This window comes from Nyctereutes procyonoides, unplaced genomic scaffold (assembly GCF_905146905.1).
Source record: "Nyctereutes procyonoides isolate TBG_1078 unplaced genomic scaffold, NYPRO_anot_genome, whole genome shotgun sequence".
NCBI lineage: Eukaryota > Metazoa > Chordata > Mammalia > Carnivora > Canidae > Nyctereutes > Nyctereutes procyonoides.
This window is the reverse complement of record NW_026575024.1, coordinates 30,146,721-30,159,601: the sequence shown is the minus strand read 5'-3', so window position 1 is coordinate 30,159,601 and position 12,881 is coordinate 30,146,721. Positions and strand designations below refer to the sequence as shown.

At 48.4% G+C, this 12,881-nt stretch overlaps 1 protein-coding gene across 1 annotated transcript in view; it reads right to left on the bottom strand.

Moving 5' to 3' along the window:
* Positions 1 to 8,978: 8,978 nt before the first annotated feature.
* Positions 8,979 to 12,881, bottom strand: part of ATRN (attractin) — a 160,516-nt gene continuing 156,613 nt past the window's right edge. The window contains 1 exon segment of the mRNA XM_055345920.1: positions 8,979 to 11,660. Coding sequence (XP_055201895.1) covers positions 11,536 to 11,660 — 125 coding nt within the window. The 3' untranslated portion in view covers positions 8,979 to 11,535.

Sequence of the window (12,881 nt, the reverse complement as noted above, 5' to 3'; positions counted from 1 at the left end):
TGACATCTTTAGTTTGTTTAAGCCAATTTCTCCACAAACATCCGTTATTTGTAGCCAAACGTAGTCTTGGATTATTCTACTGCCACCTCTGGGGCACCAGGGAGCCCCAGGATAACTTAGGGGACCCCTTGCTCAGTGTACCCAGAGTCTAACCCTGGCAGACACGCTAGAGTGGTGGTCCTCTGCTTTTCTATTCCCACATATTCTGTCTGCTTCAGCCCATGTGGAGAGTTGAATTCTTTCCTGGGGCCTAGGGAAATGTATCAGAAAGGTTTTCACAAGCTTGTGTGTGGCCAGCGCAGACCCAGTGTACGGCAGGGTCATTGTGTTGACTTGCGCAGATGTCTGCGGGGAAGAAGGCACAACGATGGGGGCCGAGTACTAAGTTTCTGCCTGCTTCCTTCTTCCTCAAGACCTTGGAGACTCCTGAGGAGTGAAGGGTTACCCAGTCCCTTGGCCGCTCCTTCTCAAACCGAGTTGAGGCTTGTCAGGGGCCGTGAGACAGATGGAGGTGCGTGTTTGTGCCTTGCTCGGAGGCCTCTCTGGACCAAGCTGCTGGGGATGTTGGGTGCTAACACAGTTCACAACTGCCCCCTTCTCTAGAAGAAATGCCTATAAAGTTATACTCTGTTCCCAGAGGTAGACTGCAGCCATGGGTGGAGGGACAATCTGTGCACCATTCATGTTCCAGAGCCGCCAGGGGAATCTGGCTGAAGCCAGATATGGCTGAGACCACGTCTTCGCCTAGCACCTTCCCCTGCCTACTCCTGGCTCCCTCGCTCAGAGGGTTCCCTGAGGGCACTCCCTCTAATAAATCATGGTCGAGAATCCCTGTCTTGGGCTCAATTTCTGGAGAACCTGACCTAAGAGACAGGGGTTAAGTGCATATCACAGCAAAGCCCAGGCTTGGGGCTGTCCTGACCAGAAAAAGAGCCCCTGGCTCTGACACTATATATTTAGCAATACCAACAAACCCACAGACACCATATGTGGTAGCTATCAACCAGCCTTCCAGCTTTAGCCAGTAATCTAACTGGAACCAAACACAAATCAAACCTAAGCCTGCTTGGGTATGCAGCCGAGCAGTCCCGGCTTCAGGCACACCTGTCTCCAGGGGTTCAAGTGATGGTGCTTCCTTTGGTCTGTGTATGGCTTCCTTTCATAGCTAGGGAGGCTCTCACTGCAGGGTGGATAAGTAGCTGCAAATCTGCAGTCTCTCCTTTTAGGAATCTCTGCAGAGAAAGGCAGAGATTCCCATCTCTTTCCCATCACTCATGGACTAAGGCAGGCAAGACCTTGGTAGGCCCAGCATGAGTTATAAGCCTCTTGCTGTGGCCTGGGAGTGGCATCAGCCCATAAAGATCACATGGAATGGGAAGGACAGTTCCCCAAAGGAAAAGAAGGAGGGATGTTGGGAAGAGCGAAGCTCAGAGTTCAGCCTATTCTTGCTTCACAAAGGAGGAATGTTCTTGACTGTCTTCACTTGCATGGGAATGGGCACCTACCTGTATGTGAGCTGGGGAGAAATGGGGTGTTTATGTGTGCTGGAAGCTGCAGTGAAGTGAAAGCTCTTCACCATGATTGCATGGTGGCCCAAATGAAGAGTTAAATATCTCTAAACGACTGGCTGAATTTGTGAGTGTGTGAAACTTTCGCCCTTCATTTTTTAAGTTATTTATTTATCTATACCCCACGTGGGGCTCAAACTCAGAACTGCGAGATCAAGAGTCATGTGCTCTACTGACTGAACCAGTCAGGCACCCCCATCACTTCAGTCTTTTACTCTTATAATTAGAATAAAATATAGGCATATGCCTTTCAAAAGATTGGGAAGGTGAAAAAGAGCAGAACCTAGTTGAAAGGCCCAGCTGGGTGTCTTCCTCCGGTACTTCTCTCCAGCTCAGGCATGGACTTTACCCAAATGCAGCCACTTAAACATCAGACAATGTGCTGCAGAAGAGGCTTCCTTCCTGGGTACGGTGGGATAATGAAAGTTCACAGGGCTCCTGCTACCTGGCTCTCTGTTCTTCCCCTGAGTGAACATTTCCATGTGGGAGGCTTGAGGCCATTTGGCACAGGGACCCAGGCAGCTCTGAACACAGAAGCCACGAGGAGGGGACCAGGCACCGTGGCTTACAAAGGCCACCATCTTGCCACCCCTGGGCCCACTGACTTTCCGAGGGTTTTGTTGCTGTCATGGGCTGAATGGTGGCCCCAAAGATATGTCCATATGTCCTAAGCCCTGGACCCTGTGATCGTTACTTAGATGCAGGCAAAAGAGCAGAGCAAACATTATCTAAAAGAGCAAAAGATGTGATTATGAATCTGCACAGGAGAGACTTATCTTGGGTTATCTGATTGGATCCTAAATGCAGCCACATGCATCCTTGTAAGAGAGGCAGGGGGAGGGATCCCTGGGTGCCGCAGCGGTTTGGCGCCTGCCTTTGGCCCAGGGCACGATCCTGGAGACCCTGGATCGAGTCCCACCTCGGGCTTCCGGTGCATGGAGCCTGCTTCTCCCTCTGCCTGTGTCTCTGCCTCTCTCTCTCTCTCTCTCTGTGACTATCATAAATAAATAGAAATTTTTTTTTTTTTTAAAAAAAGAGAGGCAGGGGGAGATTGGATAGACATGGTCGACGTGAAGACAGAGCAGAGACAGGAGTGCCGGTGGCCACCAGAAGCTAGAAGCAGCTGGGAGTGTGTTCTCCCCAGAGCTTCTGGGGGAGTGTAGGCCTGCCAACACTGGGATTCTGGAGTTTTGGTCTCTAGAACTGTGAGAAGAAATTTCTGTTTTAAGCCATCAAGGTTGGGGAATTTGTTACTCTAGCCCTAGGTAGCCAAGAGTTGTTGGAGTTTCACCTGAGAAGGTCTGGCTCATACATGGTGTTAAGTCTGGCCCAACACTGCAAGGCTGTCCCACTGTGGGCCCCATAACCAGGAACAGGTCCTGCCCTGTCATCTGCATTTGAGTGTTGGCCTCCATGTGCTTCCAGGTAGCCTGCTTGGTGTCACGCTCTCATATGCACTCGGGGATGCTACAGTCCAGCCCTGGCTTCATCCCTGTGACTGGGCCTCCACCAGCTCTTGTCAACATTGAGCCTCTAGCTGGCAGGTGGCTGGGGGGTGGGGGTGGGGGTAGGGGAGTCGGGCAGAAAGGCAGGTGCTGGAAGCATCCATGGATTTATTGGTGGAAACTTCACGGGTCATGAATGTCCACTCTGGCTTAGGGCCTGTTGTCTAGGTGTAAGGTTGATAAGAAATCACCCCTCTCTGCCCCACAGTTGAATCAGCAGTAGCTCAGTTTTATAGGAAGTGTGGGTATTGTTAGATGAGATTTCCAGAGTAGCAGGAGGACAGGGGCCACGTGGGGCTTCAGGAGACATCCCCCAGCTGGAGAGCAACTTGCCAATGAGCCCAGCACATATAGCACAGAGCTGTGGCCCTGTCTTGCTGGACTGCAGGCCCCGGAAGGCCTGAGTTGAAGGATATCTTGGGAAGCTGTTCTGCCAAGAACATGTCACCCCACACCCAAAAGAACCTCCAATCCAAGGCAGAAGATACAGAGAGAACACTTAAGATGAGTACATGCCAGAGCAAAATATAGGACCTCAGAATCTGAGCCCTCAAAGGATCAGGATGAAGCAAATGAGGAAGGGCCTACTGGGTGTGCAAATGGGTTCTGAGCCAGGCTGTCCCCAGCTCCCTGTGCAGTACGTTTCATACCGTCAGCAGGTCATGTGGTCTAGTCCCTTTCTTGTGTTGGCAACACAGGATGGGAGGGGACTCCTGTCAGGCATGTTACACAATTAGTAACATGAGACTGCAGGGTGTGTCTGTTCATATGAAACCCACACGCATGTGTGGATGGGGCTGGGGACTCAGATCCAGGAATGAGAGTGCCATTGGTGAATTTTCCAAAATGATGATCAGCTCTGCATAAAGTTTTGAAGGAAACAGTTTGGTTTTCTCTTGATTTACACATTTCTGGAAAACTGTATCAAACCAGCTCTCAAATCTTTGTAACAGGGCTGGGTTCCACACTAAAATACTTAGGAAGTGATTTTTTAAAAAAGATTTTATTTATTCATGAGAGACACACATAGAGAGGCAGAGACATAGGCAGAGGGAGAAGCAGGCTTCCTGCGGGGGCCCTATGCGGGACTTGATCCCAATGGGATCTCGCCCTGAGCCGAGGGCAGATGCTCAACCACTGAACCACCCAAGTGCCCCAGGAACAGATTTTCATCTGCACAAATACTCAGCAAGAGGCTTTAAAATCTAGTGGGAGGTGGGTCAGTAATTAGGTGGGACAATCCCATGTGTCACAGGTTGACCATCTTCAGGCTCACCCACTAAGTCACAGCAGCACCTCCCTCTGCAACACAATAACCAACATGGCCCCTACCTACTCCCCAAATGTCCCCAGGAGGTAGTCCTGTGCCAGTTGAGAACTATGCCCTCCACGGGCCCGACTCCCAGGACTGTTACGGCAGCCCATTTTGTTTTTGCCACTCCAGCAGCTTTGGAACAGCTCAGACCCACCAGGCATTCTCTTCCTCTAGGCCTCTGCACCCGCTGCTCTACTTTTGATTGCTCTTCTCCCAGACATCAATGTGCTGGCTCCCACCTTCATTCAGCTCTCTGCTCAGCTGTTACCTGTCGGACTGGCCTTCCCCCGCCCCACTAGTAGAGGAGCAATCCTTCTCCCCCTAGTCCCCACCCTGCACTTTCTGCCCCTACCTCATTCATACTTTCAAAGAACTTACCATCTGACATTGTGTACATTACCTGTCTCCCCAACAGGGATGGGGATTTTAGTTTGTTTCATTCACTGAAATCCTTGGTCCCTATGCAATGTTTGGCCAGCACACAGTGGCCTGACTGGGAAGGACACCCTCATGCAGGGAGGAGGGGGATGGCAGACATAACAGCGATTCTGAAAGCCTTGGGGTGGGAGAAGTTCTTGAAAAGGCTCAAATCCATTGTTGAGGTACTGGGGGTGTGCGCCCTCAGACACACCTGCACAACTACCTCCTACCTGCAGGTCGTTCTAATGAAGGCTCCTCCAATAGGCACAGTGTTGTTCAGTTGTTTACATTTTTAGAGGTCAGACTAATTTGCTTCTTTGGCAACATAATTCTCTCAAAAAACTACACTTAAAAAAAAAAGATATAGCTACTTATTTTAGAGAGAGAATGGGGAGGAGGGGCAGAGGGAGAGAGAGAGAAACAGACTCCTGGCTGTACAGGGAACCTGCCTTGGGGCTCTATCTCATGATCCTGAGATCATGACCTGAGCCAAAATCAAGAAATGGACACTTAGCTGCGCCACCCAAGGGATCCCCAAACCTACACTTTGTATTTCTTTCCCAGGCAGATTCAGGGTCAGTGGTGACATTCCTGGTTCTTTCCTGGATGCAGTCCTCAGGTTGGCTGTCTTGGCTTCCTCATCCACATGCCCCTCCCTCCCAGATGCTGGCCTGGAGGTTCTGAGGAGCAGGCAGGAAGCCCACACCCTCCCTCCACCTGATTCCCACACCTGAGGGAGGCCCCCAGGCTTACTGGGTCTCTGGATCATGAGCACCCCCCCCCACCCCAACCCCTGCAAGACCCTGGATTTCCAGATTCTCCATCCCTTTCCCTTCGGCTTGTGGCTTGTGAAACAGCTAATTCTTTCTGGAAGTCAACTCTTCTTGTGATGCCTGGCCAAAGGCGGCCAATAATAACATATGCAATTCTGTTTTTTTTTTTTTTTTTGATCTTCCTTCTGAACTGAGAACTCAGTAGACACATAGACTACTTTCCAAGGTGTCAAACTTGAACAGACTCAGCAGATGTCTCGCCACTGCCTGTCAGGGATCCCAGCTGTTCTGCTGTTGCCATCTGTTTGCTCCCTGGCTGCCACCTGGCTGAGACCTAAGCCAAAGCCATGCAGTTTAGGTTTTGGTTACGGATGCAGTATGCTTCAGGGTACCAATTTGTGTATTAGTGAGAGTAAGAAAAGCCACTTGTAATAAAGCCCCAAATCTCGGTGGGTCAGTTAGAGTAGACGTTTCCTTTCAGTGAGGCAAAGACCAGCACACAGCTCTGCTGATGTGCAGCTTGTCTCCGATTGGTGATTCAGGGACCTGCGCACCTTCCTACATCGTCGGCACCTGACCTCCAGGGAGTCCCACGCGGGGGCACCGTGTGGGCCAAGTTTGGAACTGGTGTCCATAACTTCTTCCAACACTCCTTTGGCCGCAGCTCAGTTTAGGGCTCCCCACCTAACCTGTGTGTCCAGTGGCAAAATCTAGCAGGTTTGGTGAACATATGGTGTTGTCTCTGCCACAAACCACACACTCAACAGGTTTTGTCCTGTCTCAAGCAGTTGGTGGCTCCCACAGCCCTCTCCCCAGAACAGTTTCATGGCACCTGGCAGTGGCCATCAGCCCAACCACTGACCTCTCCAGCCCAGTCCCAAGCACTGGTGGGTCGGCCAGACGTGGTGCCCCAGCCTCCCTCCCCTACATGAACCATGGCATTTGAACCCCTTATGCCCATCTCGTCCTTCTACGGTTCCTGCACTTCACACCAGGGCCCTGAAGCGCTGTTCTGACCCTGCTCCAAGTGCAGGAACTGCACCTGCAGACAAAGCTTTGTGGGTGGCAAGAACACCAAAAACTCAAAACCAAGGACAACACTGTGGCCATGGAGTACTCAACCTATCAGTATACCTGAGATTTAGCAGTCTGGAAAACCTAAACATTTAGAAATGCAGGCTAGGACAAGGTGAAAGAGCTAGAGCAGCTGGGTGGTTTGGGTCTCAGCCCAGGCTGTGCCCTGCCCCACCCCACCCCCACCCTGGGGAACCCTCCCCACCCTGGGGAACCCTCCCCATGCCAGGGTAGAGCTGCTGTACACACCTGTCTCCCTCCCCAGCACTGTCATTTCAAGGGCAACACAGGCCACCGTGGGGACACCGGGAGTCTGCTCACAAGCTGTGCAAGGAAAGCTCTCTCTACCCCACGAGGCAGCCGAGGTGCCTACCCTACTGGTTTTATACCTTGCCCTTCACCAAATGTCAAGTGCTTACTCATGGACAGTTTGAAAACTGGTAACCATTTAAAAATTTTTTTCCCTTAAGGGTCTAATGAGCAAACAGTAAACACAAATGAAACACAATCAAAATTAAACACCCAAAGCATAAACCACATTTTTACCAGATCTACTTTTATTTCAGAAGGAAGTTTGTATTATAGTATTTACTTTTGTTTATATACAAGTTCTTCACATTTGTGTTTAAAATGCACAGACCTCCCTTAATTCTCTTGTTCCTGCTTAAATTAGCTGTTATTTTACAATACAAAAAATACCAAAAAATTGCAGTCCTAAATGTATGTATAACATCCACAGTCCCCAGCAATGAAATAGTTTACAATACTTACTCCATATTTACATGAGTGCAATAGATGCTAAATTATACATATTAACAAACTAAGCTTGAATCCAAACCAAAAATAAAAACAAAAACCGTAAATACCTATAAAACAAAAACATTTCCAGAGCCAGAATTAGTTCAACAAAACAGGCTTCACTAGTGTTTAGAATGTTTTGTGCACAAATTTCAGTTACTGAAAGTCGATTCCATTATTGCCTTTGAAAGAGAAGGCGCGCCAGTTCTCCTCTCTGCTCCACATCATCTCTCTGCAGGTAAGGGTAGTTAGGAGTTTGAACGAATCCGGGCAAATGTCTCTTGGCGGGCCTGCCATCACGGTGATATTTATGGTTGGAGCCGAGTTTGGTAAATTGGGCAAACGTTTCAGACAGAGAGCTGGTGCATGGCCCGAGGACAGACCCTCCACCTTCCTGGGTCTGTCCTCGGGGTGGCCACTTCTCACAGAAACCACCACGAGGAAAGAAAGGTCTCTTGGGATGAGGGGCTCAAGCTGGGTTTTGCTGTTAATTCCAAAGAGCTTCTTTTCCATCTTGGTCACCACTCTAGCATTAGCTTAGGTTGTTAGTAAGTGCTTAGTGAGTATTCATTGTGTGTGGATGGATGACAGAAATTAAAGGATCAAAGGTGGTCTTGAAAATGACACCAGCACCCAAGGAAGTGAATCCCCACGCCCTCCCCAGATACACTCTGTGGGACGACGGAGCAAGTTGCACTAAGATGGGAACGTCTTTTTTCTACAGAGTGCTCTGGCTTTCTCACATGTTAGCTCCAGACTTTGAGGTGCATCTCCAATCTGGCGCTTCAGGCCTCACCCATGGAAGTTGTTTTCCTGTTGCTGACCGTCTTCTGTCCAGGGCTACTTTTCCTCTGGGTTAGCTCAGGGGAGTATAGGTTGCCTTTTCTCCATGTCTCCTCCCATCTTTTAGAGGTGATCTCACAGGAAGTGCAGAAGTTCCCCCACAGTGTGTGTGTGTAGGATCACGAGTTGGGGGTGGACAGGAGGTGAGGGTGTGTGTGGTTCTCAAGGAGGAAATGGGAGCTACCTGTCAATGAACTAGCCACCCTACTCCCACCCCTGGTTTTCAGTATGGAAACCACAGTCCTGGGAAATGGTCATTACAATTCTAGACCAAATGGAACAAAAAGCAGCCTGGAAAACCCCTTTCTGGAAAATCTGACACAGTCTTTGAACTTAGAGACTAAGAGAAACACATCTCAGGACAAGATTGGTCATCCCTGGCCATGCACAGCACCAAGAGGCTAAAAGAAAGACTTACGACTCACTTGCAGAGCCAACAACAGTGCCAGCGACATGCCTACTGCCTTCAATTCTCCTCACACAATGCTGTTTAAATGGGCTCAATGCCCAATTTCTCCCCTGTGTACTGATAGCTGATTTCTGTTTTGGAGTCAACCAACTCATACCAGATGCATTTGGACACACTGGGGATGCCTTTTTCTGGCTTTGTTATCAATCAGGGCCCAATGAGAGGACTTCTTCACACTTGGATATCCGGTATGTGGCACAAAGACATATTAGGTAAAACTCAGACACCATTACGTTTAATAAAAATACCTTAACATAGTTTTCTGTTTTATGTACACTCTGAATGTCTGAACATTCTGGACACTACTGTATAATTATGTACAAGTGCAACATCAATGTTTTCATGACTATTTTAACTTATATACAGGCTCTCCTGTGACCCACAGGTATTCCTCTGAAGTTCCAGATGATGCCCTCTTGGTAACTGGCTCCTAAACTGAATGCCTCTCTTTCCTGCCACTCTCTTCCTCTGGCCTGGGCCTGGAGGAAGCTGTCTATTGGCTGCAAAGGAGAAGCAGGTGGATTTGGCTGTTTCTTCACTGTTGGGAGAATTAAACATCACTTGCTCCTTTTTTCCTTCCTTTTAAAAAATAAACTGTCTTTTAGGAAAAACAAAACAAAACAAAACCAGGTGGCTATGGGACATGGTGCATGTTATTTCAAGGCCTGGGAACCCATGGGGAAGAGACTTATTTGGCCAAAGAAACACTGATCCTTTGAACAAACAAGGATTTTCCTTGTGGGAGGTCCCTCTCCAGTGGCCTCCCTCTCTCTGGCAAGAGGCCTCATGGCAATTACAGGGGTACAGTGCCAGTCTGTGGCAGGCTCTCTGTGGGTGCCGTGATGTGGGGCAGGGATGTGGGAAGCTTGGAAGAGAAGGGGTCTTTTCTAGAATTGTCTGCTCTTTGCCAATGATGTGAAAAAGCAGCTTTTTGAGAGGTGAGTCTCAAAGTAGAGATGTTTTATGCATCAGACAGTGTTTTAGGGTTCAAATTTCAACTTTAGGGTTTCAACATCTTTCCAGGCAACTCTTCATGGGTGAGGGGTTGGTGTTGGGAAGGAGACAATGTTCCTACCATAGGCACTGCATTTAAAGGTGAAATGTTGCAGGCTTTGCTCTTTAGAGTATTAATTCTCCAAACTGACAAACAAGCATGGTTGTGTAGAGGCCCTACAGGGCAGTGCCAGAAAACCCCAAGTTTTGAAGCAGAAGAGAGACCTGGGGAGGCTGCCGCATCCTGCCAGAACACAGAGCACCATACACAGGGACACCATGACACCCAGGTAGTGCCCTGGAGAGAAGAGCAGGATCGCCCTACTCCACTTAAACTTGGTCACCTTCTCCTTAGCATAGTTATTCCTCCTCCTCCATTTTATCTGTGTGCTCTTCATCCTTCTCAGTGGTAACTGTCCTGCTCCACCCGGTCTGGGAAGGAGGATGGGAGAGCCTAGCTGAGCCTCTCCTAGAGGAGAGCAGAGGAAACGGTTCCAGGTCCTTCTTCAGGCTTTGGGTGTAAGATTCCCCCTGCAGCCTGAGGATGACCCAGCAGCTCAGAGCACTCTACAGGAGCACACTGTTGCTCTTTGATGCAGGGATTCCAAGTGCTGTCATGCTCTTTTCTGCTCAAGGGAGATATGTAACATGAACAAGTCCCTTCCACTGTGGTGTCCTGGCGGGAGTGGCCAGATGGGCTGGAGCAAATGTCAGGCCTGCAGTGGGGGGCAGGGGGCCCACGAGGACCACACCTTATTTAGTGCTTCTTTTGACAACAGACAGGAGCTTTCACAGTTTGGTCATTTCTTCTTTCCTCTCATTGCCTGCTGCTAGGTTAAATGTTCTCTGGGGTGAGAAAATTCTTTCCTGGCTGCAAATTAGATTTTATAAAAAGAGCAGATTGCCAATGGTAGCTATTTAAATTTTATATGAATGTAGGAATGCAATTATGGAAAACTTAGGCTTACTAACTTTTCAATTGCTAGATCTATTTCAAGTCTAGGCACTTAGTGTGTGTGTGTGTGTGTGTGTGTGTGTGTGAGAGAGAGAGAGAGAGAGAGAGAGAGAGGAAAAGAGAGAAAGGATTTCAAATGGATTAAGACTAAATTAATTAAGTTGCTATAGAAAACTACCTATTACATCATTTTACATTCTAAGTAACACTGCTGACCTTGACATTTAAAATAGCCCCCTTCTACCTTAATTTGATATGATTCAAAAGAGATGGACCATTATTAATTCTCAACTAGAAAAAAGCTACTCCCTGCAAGAGAGAGATTTGCCTACATTGTGCAAGAATAAGTAGCACATCTTTTAAAAAAGATAGCAGGCTTCAGATGAGAACAAATTCATTCATCTGACTAGTTTTTAAAAGACCATGTTCAAGAACGACTGGTAGTGAATGTCTACTTGTAAACACAACATCTTTTGTTTTTTGCCAAGTTGAGACGGCCCCAAGAACGGTTTTCCACAAGTGAACCTGAGTGTCATTCCAGCTCTCTCACTTGCTCTACCCCGGCCTCCTCCAGCAAAACTGGATCACCCCTGGACCTGCAACTAAATCAATTATTTCCTATGCAAAAGTAAAAGGTTAGATGCTGGAGCACAGATGGGAGAAACCGGCAAAGAAAGCTTGTGGACATGCAGAGGAGTCGGATGTTTCGAGGGTTTCCAGTCTTCGGCCCGCTCCGCACAGCATCTCCCCGCCTGCCCCCTCCTTGCAGACGGCGCTGGCACGCCGCACCTGGCTCGCTCCTGGACAGTTCCCAGCCCAGCCTCAAATGCAGGTCCCGGGCTGTGCAGGGGGCTGCTGCTTCCGGTTTCTCACGCCTCCTGACTTCTCTTTGTACACTATTGGCATCTGCTGAGAAATGTCCACCAGGGCGCTGGCCACTGCAAGACCTGGGGGAAAGCCCACAGGGAACATGTGGTAAGGAGCAGTTTGCTTTATGTTTAAAAATAATTCCAAAAAACTTTTTTACATTCCCGGGGTGCAATGAGCAAATCAGTAAGTATACAGAGGAAAAGTCTCCCTTCCACGTTGTCCCTCCCTCCACCCACTAATGCTTTCAGCCATTTGTATATATTCTTTCAGGGTTTACTGATGCAAATACAAATATGTATTCTTATTCCCTCCCCTACTTTTTACACAAAAGATGTGTAAGCTTGCTGTTCAGCGGATCAATGAAGCAAAGAGCTCTGCCTGGCAGTTGGAGCATTTAAATAAGATTGCAGTCACGCTCTAAGTGCTAAATTTTTCCTGTGGGTCTCCAAAAGGGTGCCAAGAAAAAGCAGCACTCTTTATAAGTAAATTCAGATTCTTTCCTCATCACTCAGCCAGCACTAGTTATTTTTGTATCTATCCTGTGACGCAGGTTAGGACAGACTCTGGGGCCAGGCTTTGGAATAAGCAAGGTTCTTTAACCATACCATACCATACCTCCGTTTCTTCATTTGTAAAACGGGCGCAGTAACAGTAGAGGGCATGTGGAAGGAGTCACTGAATGAATCCATGTAAAAACCTTAGAATGGTATTTGGCTCATCACCTCCCCACCTCCACCACCTCTGCCTTAGGGACAAGTGGTTCCATTCTCCCTTTTGTACTAGGAACTGATTAACTTGGGTGTTCTGGGGTATGGCATAAGTACAGAGAAGCCATCACCTCAGATGGCAGCTTTAAAAAAATTTTTTTTTCCCCCTCAATACCATGATTCCTTTAACAACATGTTTCCAGCATTCCCAGTTAGGCCAAGGTGTCCTACAGAAAAACCTGGGTTAGACCTACAGGGGGTCTGGCTGGTGTTAACAGAAGGAGGGCAGAGCTGGTGTGGCTGGCCATGGAGAAAGCGGACTTGGCTGGTGTGGTACAGAGAAGCCAGCTTGTTTACATGCTTATTCCATGACTGCTTGCCCTAAGCAGAAAGTGCATTTTAGGATCTATTTTTGGAGGTTTATTACGTATGTCTGGTTCTCAATTCCAACAGTTTAATGCATATCTAAATAAAATGCTAGGTTCTACCTTAAAAATAATACCAAATGTCCCTTGGGGAAGGCACATTTCTGGGGGAGCTGGATCCTCAACACACGTGAGCAAGCCAGTGGAGGCTGAGAGCCCTGCTAAG